The sequence below is a fragment of the Helianthus annuus genome, chromosome 12, assembly GCF_002127325.2.
Source record: "Helianthus annuus cultivar XRQ/B chromosome 12, HanXRQr2.0-SUNRISE, whole genome shotgun sequence".
NCBI lineage: Eukaryota > Viridiplantae > Streptophyta > Magnoliopsida > Asterales > Asteraceae > Helianthus > Helianthus annuus.
In genome coordinates this window covers 141933157-141946395 of record NC_035444.2, presented here as the reverse complement: position 1 = coordinate 141946395, position 13239 = coordinate 141933157, and the positions used below count along the sequence as shown (strand labels likewise).

The following is a 13239-nucleotide window of genomic DNA, read 5'->3' as shown; positions in this document are numbered from 1 at the left end:
CATCATCTCTTTCTTGAAGGCTCAGAAGTGCTTACGTAAAGGTCACGCAGCCATTCTGGCTCTCGTTACAGACGCATCAGCAAAGGAAAAGAAATTGGAGGATATTCCAATTGTACGTGATTACCCTCAGGTGTTTCCTGAAGACTTACCTGGCTTACCGCCTCATCGTCAGGTCGAATTTCAGATCGAGCTCGCTCCAGGAGCAGCACCCATAGCTCGCGCACCATATCGTCTAGCTCCATCAGAATTGGAGGAACTGTCTAAGCAACTACAAGAACTCTTGGAAAAGGGTTTCATACGACCAAGCTCTTCGCCTTGGGGAGCTCCAGTGCTTTTCGTGAAGAAGAAAGACGGTACGTTCAGGATGTGCATCGACTACCGTGAACTCAACAAGGTGACGGTGAAGAACCGTTATCCTCTTCCGCGCATTGACGACTTATTCGACCAGTTGCAAGGGTCGTGTTACTACTCGAAGATAGACTTGAGGTCTGGTTATCATCAGCTGAGAGTCCGGGATGAGGACGTCTCCAAGACAGCTTTCAGAACTCGTTACGGTCACTACGAGTTTCTCGTCATGCCATTCGGGTTAACGAACGCGCCTGCTGTATTTATGGATCTTATGAACAGGGTGTGCAAACCCTATCTCGACAAGTTCGTCATTGTTTTCATCGACGACATTCTGATTTACTCCAAGAGTCAGGAGGAACACGAACAGCATCTTCGCCTGATTTTGGAACTCCTTCGGAAGGAACAGTTGTACGCCAAACTTTCTAAATGCGACTTCTGGCTTCGTGAAGTCCACTTCTTAGGCCATGTGGTGAACAAGGATGGGATCCATGTCGATCCATCCAAGGTAGATTCGATCAGGAACTGGCCTGCACCGCGTACACCGACAGAGATACGCCAATTCTTGGGTCTGGCAGGTTACTACAGACGGTTTATTAGAGGCTTTTCGAAGATTGCTCAGCCGCTTACGCTACTAACACAGAAGGGTGTTACCTATCGCTGGGGAGAGCCCCAGGAGACTGCTTTTCAGCACCTAAAGGATAGACTCTGCAGTGCACCTATCCTCTCATTGCCAGAGGGCACAGAAGACTTCGTAGTATATTGTGATGCATCCATTCGGGGATTGGGATGTGTGTTAATGCAGCGCGACAAGGTTATCGCTTACGCCTCTCGTCAACTCAAGGTTCATGAACGCAACTACACGACGCACGATTTAGAGCTGGGAGCTGTTGTTTTTGCGCTTAAGATATGGCGACACTACCTGTACGGTACCAGGTGCACGATTTACACCGATCACAGGAGTCTCGAGCATATTCTTAAGCAGAAGGATTTGAATATGCGTCAACGACGATGGGTCGAGTTACTTAACGACTACGAATGCGCTATCAAGTATCATCCAGGCAAAGCCAATGTGGTGGCTGATGCCCTCAGTCGAAAGGACACTTTACCACGGCGCGTGCGAGCGCTACAGCTAACGATTCAGTCTAGCCTTCCTGCACAGATACGAGCTGCTCAGACAGAAGCATTGAAGCCCGAAAACGTCAAGGCTGAAGCTTTACGCGGCTCACGACAACAGATGGAACAGAAGGCAGACGGCGCCTACTATGTAACGGGCCGGATTTGGGTCCCTCTTTATGGCGGTTTACGCGAACTTGTAATGGATGAAGCTCACAAGTCTCGCTATTCGGTACATCCAGGGTCGGATAAAATGTACCACGACATTAGCACTACTTATTGGTGGCCTAGTATGAAGGCCCACATCGCTACGTACGTTGGAAAGTGCTTGACTTGTGCGAGAGTCAAGGTTGAATATCAAAAACCAGCTGGCCTACTTCAGCAGCCTAAGATACCGCAATGGAAATGGGAAGAAATTTCCATGGACTTCGTTACAGGCCTACCTAGATCCCAGCGTGGGAACGATACGATATGGGTCATAGTTGATCGACTCACCAAGTCTGCACACTTCCTGCCGATTAAGGAAACGGACAAGTTCTCCACTCTCGCAGACGTCTATCTTAAAGAAGTTGTCTCGAGGCACGGGGTGCCCACATCTATCATTTCGGATCGCGATGCACGATTCACGTCAGAACTTTGGCAAGCAATGCATAAATCCTTTGGCTCACGACTAGACATGAGCACAGCATACCACCCTCAGACGGATGGACAGTCTGAGCGTACGATCCAAACACTTGAAGACATGCTTCGGGCATGCGTCATCGATTTCGGCAACGGCTGGGAAAAGCATCTCCCTTTGGTGGAGTTCTCGTATAATAACAGTTACCATACCAGCATTCAAGCCGCTCCATTAGAGGCATTGTACGGGCGTAAATGCCGATCACCTCTCTGTTGGGCAGAGGTGGGGGATAGTCAAATCACGGGTCCAGAGATTGTAGTGGACGCCACAGAAAAGATTGCACAGATACGACAACGCATGGCGGCGGCACGCGACCGTCAGAAAGCCTACGCGGATAAGCGTAGAAAGCCTTTGGAATTTGAGGTCGGGGACCGGGTCTTATTGAAAGTTTCACCCTGGAAGGGTGTGGTTCGTTTTGGCAAACGGGGCAAACTGAATCCGCGATACGTCGGACCATTTGAAATCATAGAAAAGATTGGCAAAGTAGCCTACAAGTTGAAACTACCAGCTGAACTCGGGGCAGTTCACAATGTCTTTCACGTATCGAACCTAAAGAAGTGCCTATCAGATGAAAACCTCATCATTCCTTTTAAGGAACTTACTATCGACGAGCGGTTGCAGTTCGTCGAGGAACCAGTGGAAATCACGGACCGGGATGTGAAGGTCCTCAAACACAAGAGAATCCCTCTTGTCCGAGTTCGTTGGAACTCCAAACGTGGCCCAGAGTACACCTGGGAGCGCGAAGACAGGATGACAGAAAAGTACCCCCAGTTATTCGGGAACAAGGCAACCACTACTGAGGCTGAAGCTACTACTTCGGAATTTCGGGACGAAATTCCAGATCAACGGGGGGAGGATGTGACACCCCAGGAAAATCAGTGAACAGTACAGTTTACCTAGCTTCCTCAGTGAGTGCATACCAAATTTCGGGACGAAATTTCCAATTAGTTGGGAATAATGTGACAACTCGAACTTTAGGCTCGCTTGATGTAACGTTACGTGTTTATGTGACATTTGAGCTAATGAATATTACGTGATTTATGAGATATCGTTATGTGTATTGTGTGATATACGTGGTATGTTAATTGAACCGAACCCAAACTGCACATGATAACCGGTCACACAAGCCTTTGGGCTTTATACCTTACATTCGGTCCATTAGGTAACCGAGTGGGCTCGGCCCACTCCCCACTCGCAACACAAAACCGAGTTAGGGGTTTTGTTTTACCACTTTTGCAAATCACAAACACACACAAACCCTAGAAGCTTTGCTCTCTCTCTCTCGGCTTGTTTAGGAACCGACGGCACAAGGCCATCCGATCACCCTCTTGTTCGGATCACATCTCGTTACTTGTAATCGGTTAGTATATTATCTATGATTCTGTGTTTTATGCTTAGGTGATGCCATGATAAATCGGATTGTATGATTTAATATTCGGTTGGTATGAGTTATTTGATTGTGTTCTTGTTAATCGGTTTCTGTGAATGATGATCATGTTTTCATACGAAATAGGTTGCATGAGTGATTTGTTAATTGGTCCGAATTGATGTTTGTAATCGGCTGAGATGATTCTGTTTATACATGCGAATTAGGGTGCATGCTAGGATGGTGTTATGATTAAGATTCGGTTTAGTGTTGGTTGATAATCCGATTATTGATTTGGTACGGTTATGAATTTGCTAAATGATGATGATTTGAAGACATTATGAATATGATTGAATGTTGTGTAATCCTTGTTTGATCTGATTTCCGAAACTGCCTAAGTGTTTGCTGAAATCACGGAGTTTAATTGACTAGAATTATGGAAACCAGTTACACAGCCGGTTGCGACTCAGATTGCGAGTCGAAACCTCCCCGTCTCGACTCGAGACCACAAACAGCACCGGCCGAAACCACGGTTGCGAGTCCCGTTGCGACTCGTAACCAGACCATGATGAACCGAGATCTCCATTGCGACTCGCAACCAGCTGTTGCGACTCGTAATCTCCGGTTGCGACTCGAGATCTCCGTTGCGACTCGAGACCATCGTTTACACGCACACTGTTGGGCCTTCACTGTCACGGGCCCAATCTATTGAGCCCAACGATTTAAATTGTGGACTGTTTTGCTAATGGACTTGTATGTGATTGCTATTTGGGCCAATTGAGAATCTGGACTGTTTTGTTATTGGGCTGCTTATGTCATTGGGCCGGGTATGGTTGGACTTAGACAATTGGATCCTCACATGCTATGTCTTATCTGCTTACGTGCGTACATGCTTGCCATGACTATACGTGATTACTATATACGTGCTATATACAAACCTGACTCGTATAATAACCCTGATAGGACGTGAGTGACCATTTACCTGCTACTTATATTCCTTGTGTATCTGCCGAGCAAACCAAGGTGAGTTCACACAGCCAAGGCATGGGATTCCCGGGTTGGGAATTGGGTTGGTTATGTTGGATATGGAATGATTACTCGTACTTACGCATATACCAGACTATAGACCATCGTCCTCAGGATAGTCAGGACACGTTACGTAAAGCCTACGTAACCCAGTATACTTGCCATATGTCTCCCGGGTCGGGAGGACACGTTACGTAAAGCCTACGTAACCCAATACCATCGACTGGCTTCCAGGTCGGAAGGCCACGCTGCGTAAAGCCTACGTAGCCCCCACGCGTACCACTGTCCTCGGGGAAGGGCACGTCACGTAAAGCCTACGTGACCCTGTACGTTTTCCTGTTCTCGGTAAAGAAGAACACATGGTCGGAAGTTAGTCTAGTAAGTACCGCTAATGAGAAGCCCTCATTAGCCAGGATGAACATGGGAAACCCCCACCTTTATTACACACTAGTATGGGAAGCCCCCACTAGCTATACTTATGCATTACATTATGAACTTACTTTCTGTGAACTCGCTCAACTAGTTTGTTGATTATTTGCTGCATGCCTTGCAGGACCTTAGGTACATTATGGAGCTTGCACAGGGAGGAGCAGGTCGTTGTGGCAGATGGATCATGAACATTATTGAACTTATAACTTTATTTGGGTTTACTTTACATTGCTTCCGCTACTTAAAACAGTATTTGGTTTTGAAACATCAATCATGTCATGGAGACTTACGTTAATTACTTTTATATTAAATGCTATGTTTGATATGATTGATGGCTTGATCCTGGTCAGTCACACTCCCAAGCGGTGGTACTCCGCGGGTGGATTTTGGGGGTGTGACATACATGAGCCATCAGCCATGCATACAGATCATAAATTGTTGTTTGCGCTAAATCTTAAACACCATGTGGTGCTGGTGCCGGTGACGGTGGTTGCGTCTGACATTTAACCATAGTTATAGTCTGTGAAATTGTTGGTGCTTGTACCATATGTTTTAGTCAGTAGAACTTTATTTGCATATGGTGCACCATATCTGCTTTGTTTAAGTGCCCGCCTTCAACATACTGAACCTCAAGGTCAGTAGTGTTCGACGATGTGGAACTAATCGGAATAGTGAGCGAGGTTCCCGGTTGCTGGTGTGGTTACCTCTTCCCCTATTCTGCTTGGTCGTCTGCATCCATTCGCCTCCCGTGCCTGTGTTTTCTTTCTTCTTCTGAGTCTTCTTTTCCCGTTTCGTTTCGAATGTCCCGGTGTCTTGATTGCTTAGTAGGTCTGATATTGGTCGTGGCTATTGGGTATAGTTTAGCTTGACCGGTTCGAATCCTATTAACCTTTTAAATCTCTGGGGTACGTATTTATCTTATCTCCATGTATCGTGGGGGTAATAGGAGTCGTTTCGATAGATTTGGGTCCAACAATGTTAGACTTAAAAATAAGGATGGATGGAACACGGTCCTCGGTCGTAATGAAGCTAGAAAGGAAAAGAACTTCGTCAACAGGGAGATAAGGTTGCGTAATGCAACCTCGTTCTTCATCTCCAACCTTCCAGATTCTAGCACCCGTTCACCGTTGTGGAAGGCTTTCGAACACTTTAATAATTTGGAAGACGCCTTCATTCCGTTCAAAAAAGATAGAGCTGGGAACAAGTTTGGATTCATTAAACTTTCCAACGTTAAGGACCCTTCGTGGTGGATAAATTTGCTTAAGGAGGTTAGGATTGAGGGATCGATAATCAATGTCAACTTAGCTAAGTTTAGCAGGGACGGGACGAAGCTAGTGGAATAGCCTAAGAGTGAAAGAGTTTCGGTTTTTTCAAGACTTCAAGAGGTGAATCAGGTCAAAATCCCGCCCTTGGACAAACCCCGTCAGCCGCTTAATAGAACGTATGCAGCTGTCATTAATCCCATCAGAAAGATGAACCATGCAGCGGTTATTGATTTACCCCCTATGAATACGGAGACGAAGAAAAAATGGGAATACAAGTCACTCGTATGGGAAGTAAAGGATATTGATATCCTCAACAATCTGAAAGAATTCCTCTATGGAGGATATTTTTGATCTAAGATACCTTGGGGGACTTAAGGTGCTACTTTGTTTTAAAAGCCCGGAAGAAGCAGACGGATTCCGTTGTCTCAATGTCGAGGTTTGGGAGAAGTGGTTCTCAAGATTGTATATGTGGGAGGGGATTCCACCCATCTAAGAGAGAGTGGCATGGGTTAAGGTGCTGGAAGTCCCTATTTCATTATGGGATCATCATGTCTTCAATAAAATAGGAGAGCGGTGCGCCTTCTTGTTAAATTGGAGGCGGAAGCTGTTAATGGCAAAATGGCAGAAGATAGATTGGCCATCCTGGTGAATACAGGTAAAAGAACTTCTAAGGAATTTGACATTAGGTGGAAGGATCATTCTATCAAAGTTTGGGTGGAGGAGATCGCGGGGCAATGGTGCCCGGATTTCCTTAAAGATGGGATATCGGAGATGAGGTCTCCGGGATGGTAGCCGAAATTTGATCGTGTTCAAGAGTCTGACGAACTGGAGTCAGAGGATGACGGCTGTACATCTCCTTCTACATGCATGGAAAGTCCAAAGGATGCCTCAAATCCTGTTCCCGAGGAAAACGTGCCGAAAGAGGGGCGCTGTGAGGATTATGTCAGGCCAGATTCTCATAGTAATGATGAGAGATAATATGGGGAGTTTATTCCAGAAGTGGGTCCGCATGGAGATAAGGAAACCTTTTTTGAATGTAACAATGAGGAGAGAGAACATGTGGGGACGACGGAAAGTCAACTGGGAGATCAAATTGAGATGGACAGTTTTGTTCAGGAGCCCAACCGGCCCAGTTATATAACTAATAGGCCCAAACAAGATCTTAAGTTCAAAGCCCAATCCAAGACTTTCATTCTCCCCGATCTTAACCAGGAGGGAGAAACCTCGGGATCATCGGACCCCTTTAATATTGAAGATATCTTCAGACTCGAGAAGGAGGCAGTGAGGGCTGGTGAGAACAATACGAATATGAGGACATCTAGAGATCTAGTGGAGGCGAATCAAGAGGAAGAACTTAGGAGAAGTAATTTTGAAGATGAAGTGGCTCAGACTCTAAATCTTGGCTCTCGTCTGGGAATTGAGGTAGACGGATTTGATAATCACGTGAGAAAGCTCGTAAATGGGGAAATGGAGATAGGTCTTGACAAATGAATTTTGTGTCTCTAAACCTAAACAGAGTTGCCGATTCCCGGAAAAGGCCGTGGGTCAGGAGCATTAAGAACAAGGTCAGAGCAGACTTTATTGGCATCCAAGAGACGCATCAGGAGAATATATCTGATCGGGTTATCAGTCGATTCTGGGATAATTCCAATATGAAGGTGGAATCTGTTTATTCGGTGGGAAGATCAGAAGGATTGGTTTCGATTTGGAACCCGGACGTTCTCTCCGTTTAGGAGGTGGTGAAACATCAAAGGTTTCTTTTGCTGTCTGGAAACATTCTTGGGGTGGGAGCTAGAGTTAATATTTTAAACCTCCACGCTCCCAACGATCCAATTCGTAGAAGAGATCTGTGGACGGAATTAGCCAGCTTAATAATTTCGTCTGATGAGTTGTGGGTTCTCCTCGAGGATTTCAACGAGGTGCCATCAGAGAAAGAGCGTGTTAATTCGAGATTTGACGTGGTTCCTCGGACGCATTCAATGGATTCATTCTTAACTCCGGGATCCTAGAATACTCGATGATAGGAGGTAAGTTCTCTTTTATCTCGGGTCATAGGGACGTGAAAATGTGTAAGTTAGACAGATTTCTGGTGAAGGACTTGTTTGTCAGCAAGTGGCCGAATGCGACCACGACTGTGCTAAGCAGAGGTATGTCTGACCACTGCCCTATATCTTTGCTTGTTCATTTGACCATTTCGGCCCAATTCCCTTCAAGTTTTTCAATTTGTGGATTGGAGAAAATAAGGTTTTGGATATTATTGATTCCGTTGGGAATGTGGACGTTTGGGGGGGGGGGGGCGGAGGGTAATTCTTTTGTGACTTTAGCCAGCTTCCTAAAACGTATTAAGGTGGAGTTAAAGAGGTGGAGACAGGAAGCAAAGGTCGCCGAGAATAAAGATTTAAGTGAATTGGAGTCAAAAAGTGAATGTCTCGAAAACAAAGCTATTCATGGTCAATTAACAGAGGAGGAAAAAAGTTCCAGAATTGAGTTTCGTGTTAAGGCCGATAAACTCAAGTTAAATAAAGCCAAGGATGTTCAGCAAAAAGCTCGTGTTAAGTGGTTGAAATTTGGAGACGACAATAGTGCTTTTTTTCATAAAATGGTGGCGGTTAACTCGGCTAGGAACAGAATCAATGGTCTTAGTTTCCATGGTACAATTGTTTCAGATCCCATGGAGCTAAAAGAGGAGGTCAGACTTTGGTTTAGAAAACAATTCTCGAAACCTATTAGACGTAGGCCGGACTTCTCCAATTACGGTCTGCCTCACGTCTCGGATCATAATGGCTCCTTTCTTTGCGAACGATTTTCGGTCGATGAAGTACTCCGGGCCATTAAAAGCTGCAACGGTCCCAAAGCCCCGGGCCCTGATGGCTTCTCCTTAAAAGTTTTTAAAGTATATTGGGAGAAATTGAAACTCTTGATTATGGGGATGATGAATGATATTCATCATTCTGGCAAAATAGGAGATGGTTGTAATTCCTCTTTTGTAGCCCTCATTCCCAAAACCAAAGACCCTCTCGAGTTAGCAAACTTCCGCCCAATTTCACTTGTTGGTTCACTATATAAGATCATTGCTAAGGTTTTAGCTAACAGACTCAAGACCGTCATTAGAGGTGATTTCTCCTAATCAATCGGCTTTTGTGGGGGGTCGTAATATTCTAGATAGCCCACTTATCATGTGCGAATCGGTGGCATGGGCAAAAAAATCAAAAACTAAGCTTCTTATATTTAAAGTTGATTATGAAAAGGCTTATGATACTATCAACTGGAAATTCCTCTTTTGCCTGATGGAGAAAATGGCCTTCCCGGAGAGATGGATTGTGTGGATTAAGGGTTGTCTTTCTTCGGGTATGGGATCAGTCCGCGTTAACGGCTCGCCGACAAAAGAATTCAAATATAAGAGAGGGCTTAGATAAGGCGACCCGCTCTCGCCTTTTTTGTTTATCTTAGCTACGGAAGTGATAAGCATGTTTATGAGGAGGATATCCGATTTGGGGTTATTGTGCCAACTTCCAAACGGGGTCCGAACATAACGCATTTAAGTTACGCGGACGACATTCTTTTTATTGGTCTTTGGTCGGAGCAAAATGTCATTACTCTAAACCGTCTCTTGCGGTCTCTTGCGGTGGCTTAGTTTAGTCACAGGCCTCAAGCTCAATCGCAGCAAAAGCTCTTTGTTCAGTATAGGGGTTGAGGAGTCGGAAGTGATACGGTTAGCAAGTATCGTTAAATGCAAACCTGGAGCACTTCCTTTCCTCCATTTGGGTATCCCATTGGAGTTAATATGAAAAGGGTTGTGTTCTGGAAGCCGGTTCTGGAAAGATTCTCTTCAAAATTGTCAAAGTGGAAAGCAAAATACCTCTCGTTCGCTGGTCGTATGACTTTGGTTAAGTCGGTTCTCGGGAGCCTTCCTTCATATTTTTTGTCTCTGTTTGCAGCCCCAAAATGTGTCAAAAACAAATTGGAGAAAATAAGAAGGGAGTTTTTATGGGGGAAGTCAAGCTCAGGTCATAAGCTGCGATGGGTCCGGTGGAAGCTTCTTCTTAGATCCAAAATCCGGTGGTATGGGAGTGGGTAGCATTCATGGGTTCAATCTCGCGATGTTAGCTAAGTGGTGGTGGAGGTTCAAATCGAACCCGAACCAACTCTGGGCTAAGGTGGTAGCTGCCATCCACAATGGGAATGGGTCTAGCATCGGTTCCACTCTCATTCCGCTTAAAAAAATTAATCCCGAGAGTTTAGAAAGATGTTGGATCAGTGGGGAAGGTTTTGTCCAAGATGGGTATTGTGTTAAAGAAGAATCTAGTGGCAGATGGGACCGGATGAAAATGGAGATCCGACCCAAACTGGTCATTTTTCGGTAAAACAGGTGCGTATGGATATCGAAAAATTTGAAGCAGAGGATGGCATCACGAACATCGCCTATGGCTGGAACAATTGGGCTACTCCGAAAGCGAACTATCTTTTATGGAGAGCAATTATCGGTAAGGTCGCTTCGAAACCGGGTCTAGTTCGCAGGGGTGTCCCTTTGCCGGATACTCTTTGTCCTCGATGCGGCTTGGTGGATGAGGATACTGATCATATTTTCGTTAACTGCTTGTGGTCGAAATGCATTTGGTGGAGTATTATGTCTTGGGTTAGAATTGGGTTTCCAGCGGATATATCTAATCTTTACGGCCTTATCTCTTACATTAAGGATAACCTGAGTGGAAGAATTTGGAGAAGGGTGGTTTACACGATAGCCATCGCAACCGTCTGGTGGATTTGGAACGACAGAAACAAGAAAGCTTTCGATGACGTATTTGTTCCGGTTACCTCGTCAGTAAATCAGATAAAAGTGGATGCGTTTCTTTGGGTTTGTAACCGGTCAAACCTCAAAGAGCCGAAGTGGAAAAATTGGAAAGTCTTTGATATTCTTGAATTAATGTAATCTGCTCTTTTTGTTTTGTTTTTCGGTTGTTGTTTGTTCTCAGCTTCTTGTTGACCTTTATATATATATATATATATATATATATATATATATATATATATATATATATATAAAGTGTTTTTGCTGTTCAAAAATGGCGGACCCAGAAATTATTTGCCGAGGGTGCGGATGAGTGGTTCAAGCATATTTTCAGGGGGTGCGGTCAAGTTTTTTGCCTAAAAATTACACTAAATTTGTTTTTTCAAGGGGTGCGCCCGCCCACCCTGGGCTTAATGTAGGTCCGCCCATGAAAACAATAGCTAGGCTTAGGAGTTGTTGGGCAATCCTATGATGAGTTATTAAGAGGCCTAACTGACTAATGGGTCAGCATGTTTCTAAAACTTACTCGTCAAGAGGCTCCAAAAACTATGAAGAGGTGTCTTTTAAGTGAACCAAACATACTTTACCTCTGACTGATTCAAAGATAGCCTTTTAACGGGTTTAGATAGAGATAGGTATTTGATATTAACACTTACGGAATTGTAGATTGCTCAAGTTTATTGTTGTATTTTATATATTGTGTTGTATATAATAAAGTTAAAATGTTGTTTTCTTTTTCACTTTATTTTGAAAATATGGTATGTTGATTATGTGTAACATCTTTTAGTCTAACTAGCGGGAGAGCCTGTGCTTAGCGGCGCAGAAATTAACAATTTTCAACAAAATTATAATAAAAACATAGAAAGAAAAACACATTTCTCAACGAAAACCTAAAACGAGCTTTCATAGCCTTTTACTTTGTTAAAATCAAATTTATAAAGGTATATTAGTTAACGATTTTGGAAACTGAACTTTAAGGCAAAAGGGGAAAAGATTAACTAAAATAATAAAATCATGTGTGATGAAAATGGCATTCATGTGCATTTTGATTCTCTCATTGATTTCCAAGAATGGAAGTGTTAAAAAGTTGTCAACTGGCTTTTCTGCCCTGTAAGTCTGTAACTTTCATCGTCGTCCTGGATGAGATTATTAACTCACATCAGTATTTGAGTTATCTGCTCTCAAAAACCATTTTCTTGATTTGTAAAGAGCATTTTGAATTACTCCTGATCGCTTTTTATCGAATAGGTTCCAGACATTGTACAACAATTCAACATATATTAAAGATCAGTTGCCAAGGTTACATTGAATGAAATAACAAAATGCAACTTAGAAAGTATGCATAGGCCATGTAATCATTGGCCCGAATGAGGAATTCACTACAGATATATAAATTACAACCCAACTTTTTGTTTTTAACTTGCATGATTGAAATAACAAAAGGCAACTTAGAAAGTATGCATAGGCCATATAATCATTGGCCCAAATGATGAATTCACAACAGATATATAAATTACAACCCAACTTTTTATTTTCAACTTGCGTTAATCTAGGCTTATGGGTTAGCAAATTGGATGTGTATAGAATGACCAGCGCCTGGGCTGTTTCCTGGTTTTGTGGGTTTAAAACCATTAGCAACTGCTTTTGAACTAGAACCTAGTCCATGTTCAGTGAAGGAATGGCCTGCTCCTGGAGTGCTACCTGGCGTAATAGGTCGAAAGGCAGTAGGCACCCGACCTGTAGATGAAACTTGAAAACTGATTGCAGTTCTTAAAGGCTTTTGCAATGCACTCAAGGTATGTTTAGCTTGCATTTCTTTTTTCAAGGGTTTTAGTTGTCTTCCCTCAACCAATAAGATTGCATGGCAAGCTATTATCAGAAAGAAGATGCAGTGAGTGACTATCTGGAAGTTGACCATGACTATGAGTAGAAAAATATAAGGTTTGTAGTTGCTAAATAATAAAAACAGATTGTAAAATAGAGGAAGGGTGGTGGAAGCACAATTGTTGACATTATAGTCCACTGGTATTTATAGCATTAAGATGTGTAACTGTAACCCCAAATAAGAATGGCAATGGGACATATTTGTAATCTCAGTTCTGTTAGAATAAAGCATCAACATATTAACAAATAATAAGAAGATCTTTGTATTATTTTCTAATATAAAGTATACACTCACAAGTACATTAAAGGGCGTAAATTTCTTACAGGACGTGAAAACGAA

General features: G+C 43.5%; 1 protein-coding gene across 1 annotated transcript; it reads left to right on the top strand.

The window, feature by feature from the left end:
- Nucleotides 1-10538: 10538 nt before the first annotated feature.
- LOC110893327 lies at nt 10539-11156 on the top strand. Its single transcript, XM_022140440.1, has one exon. The coding sequence runs from the start codon at nt 10539-10541 to the stop codon at nt 11154-11156; it is 618 nt and encodes a 205-aa protein (XP_021996132.1).
- The last annotated feature ends 2083 nt before the right edge of the window (nt 11157-13239 follow it).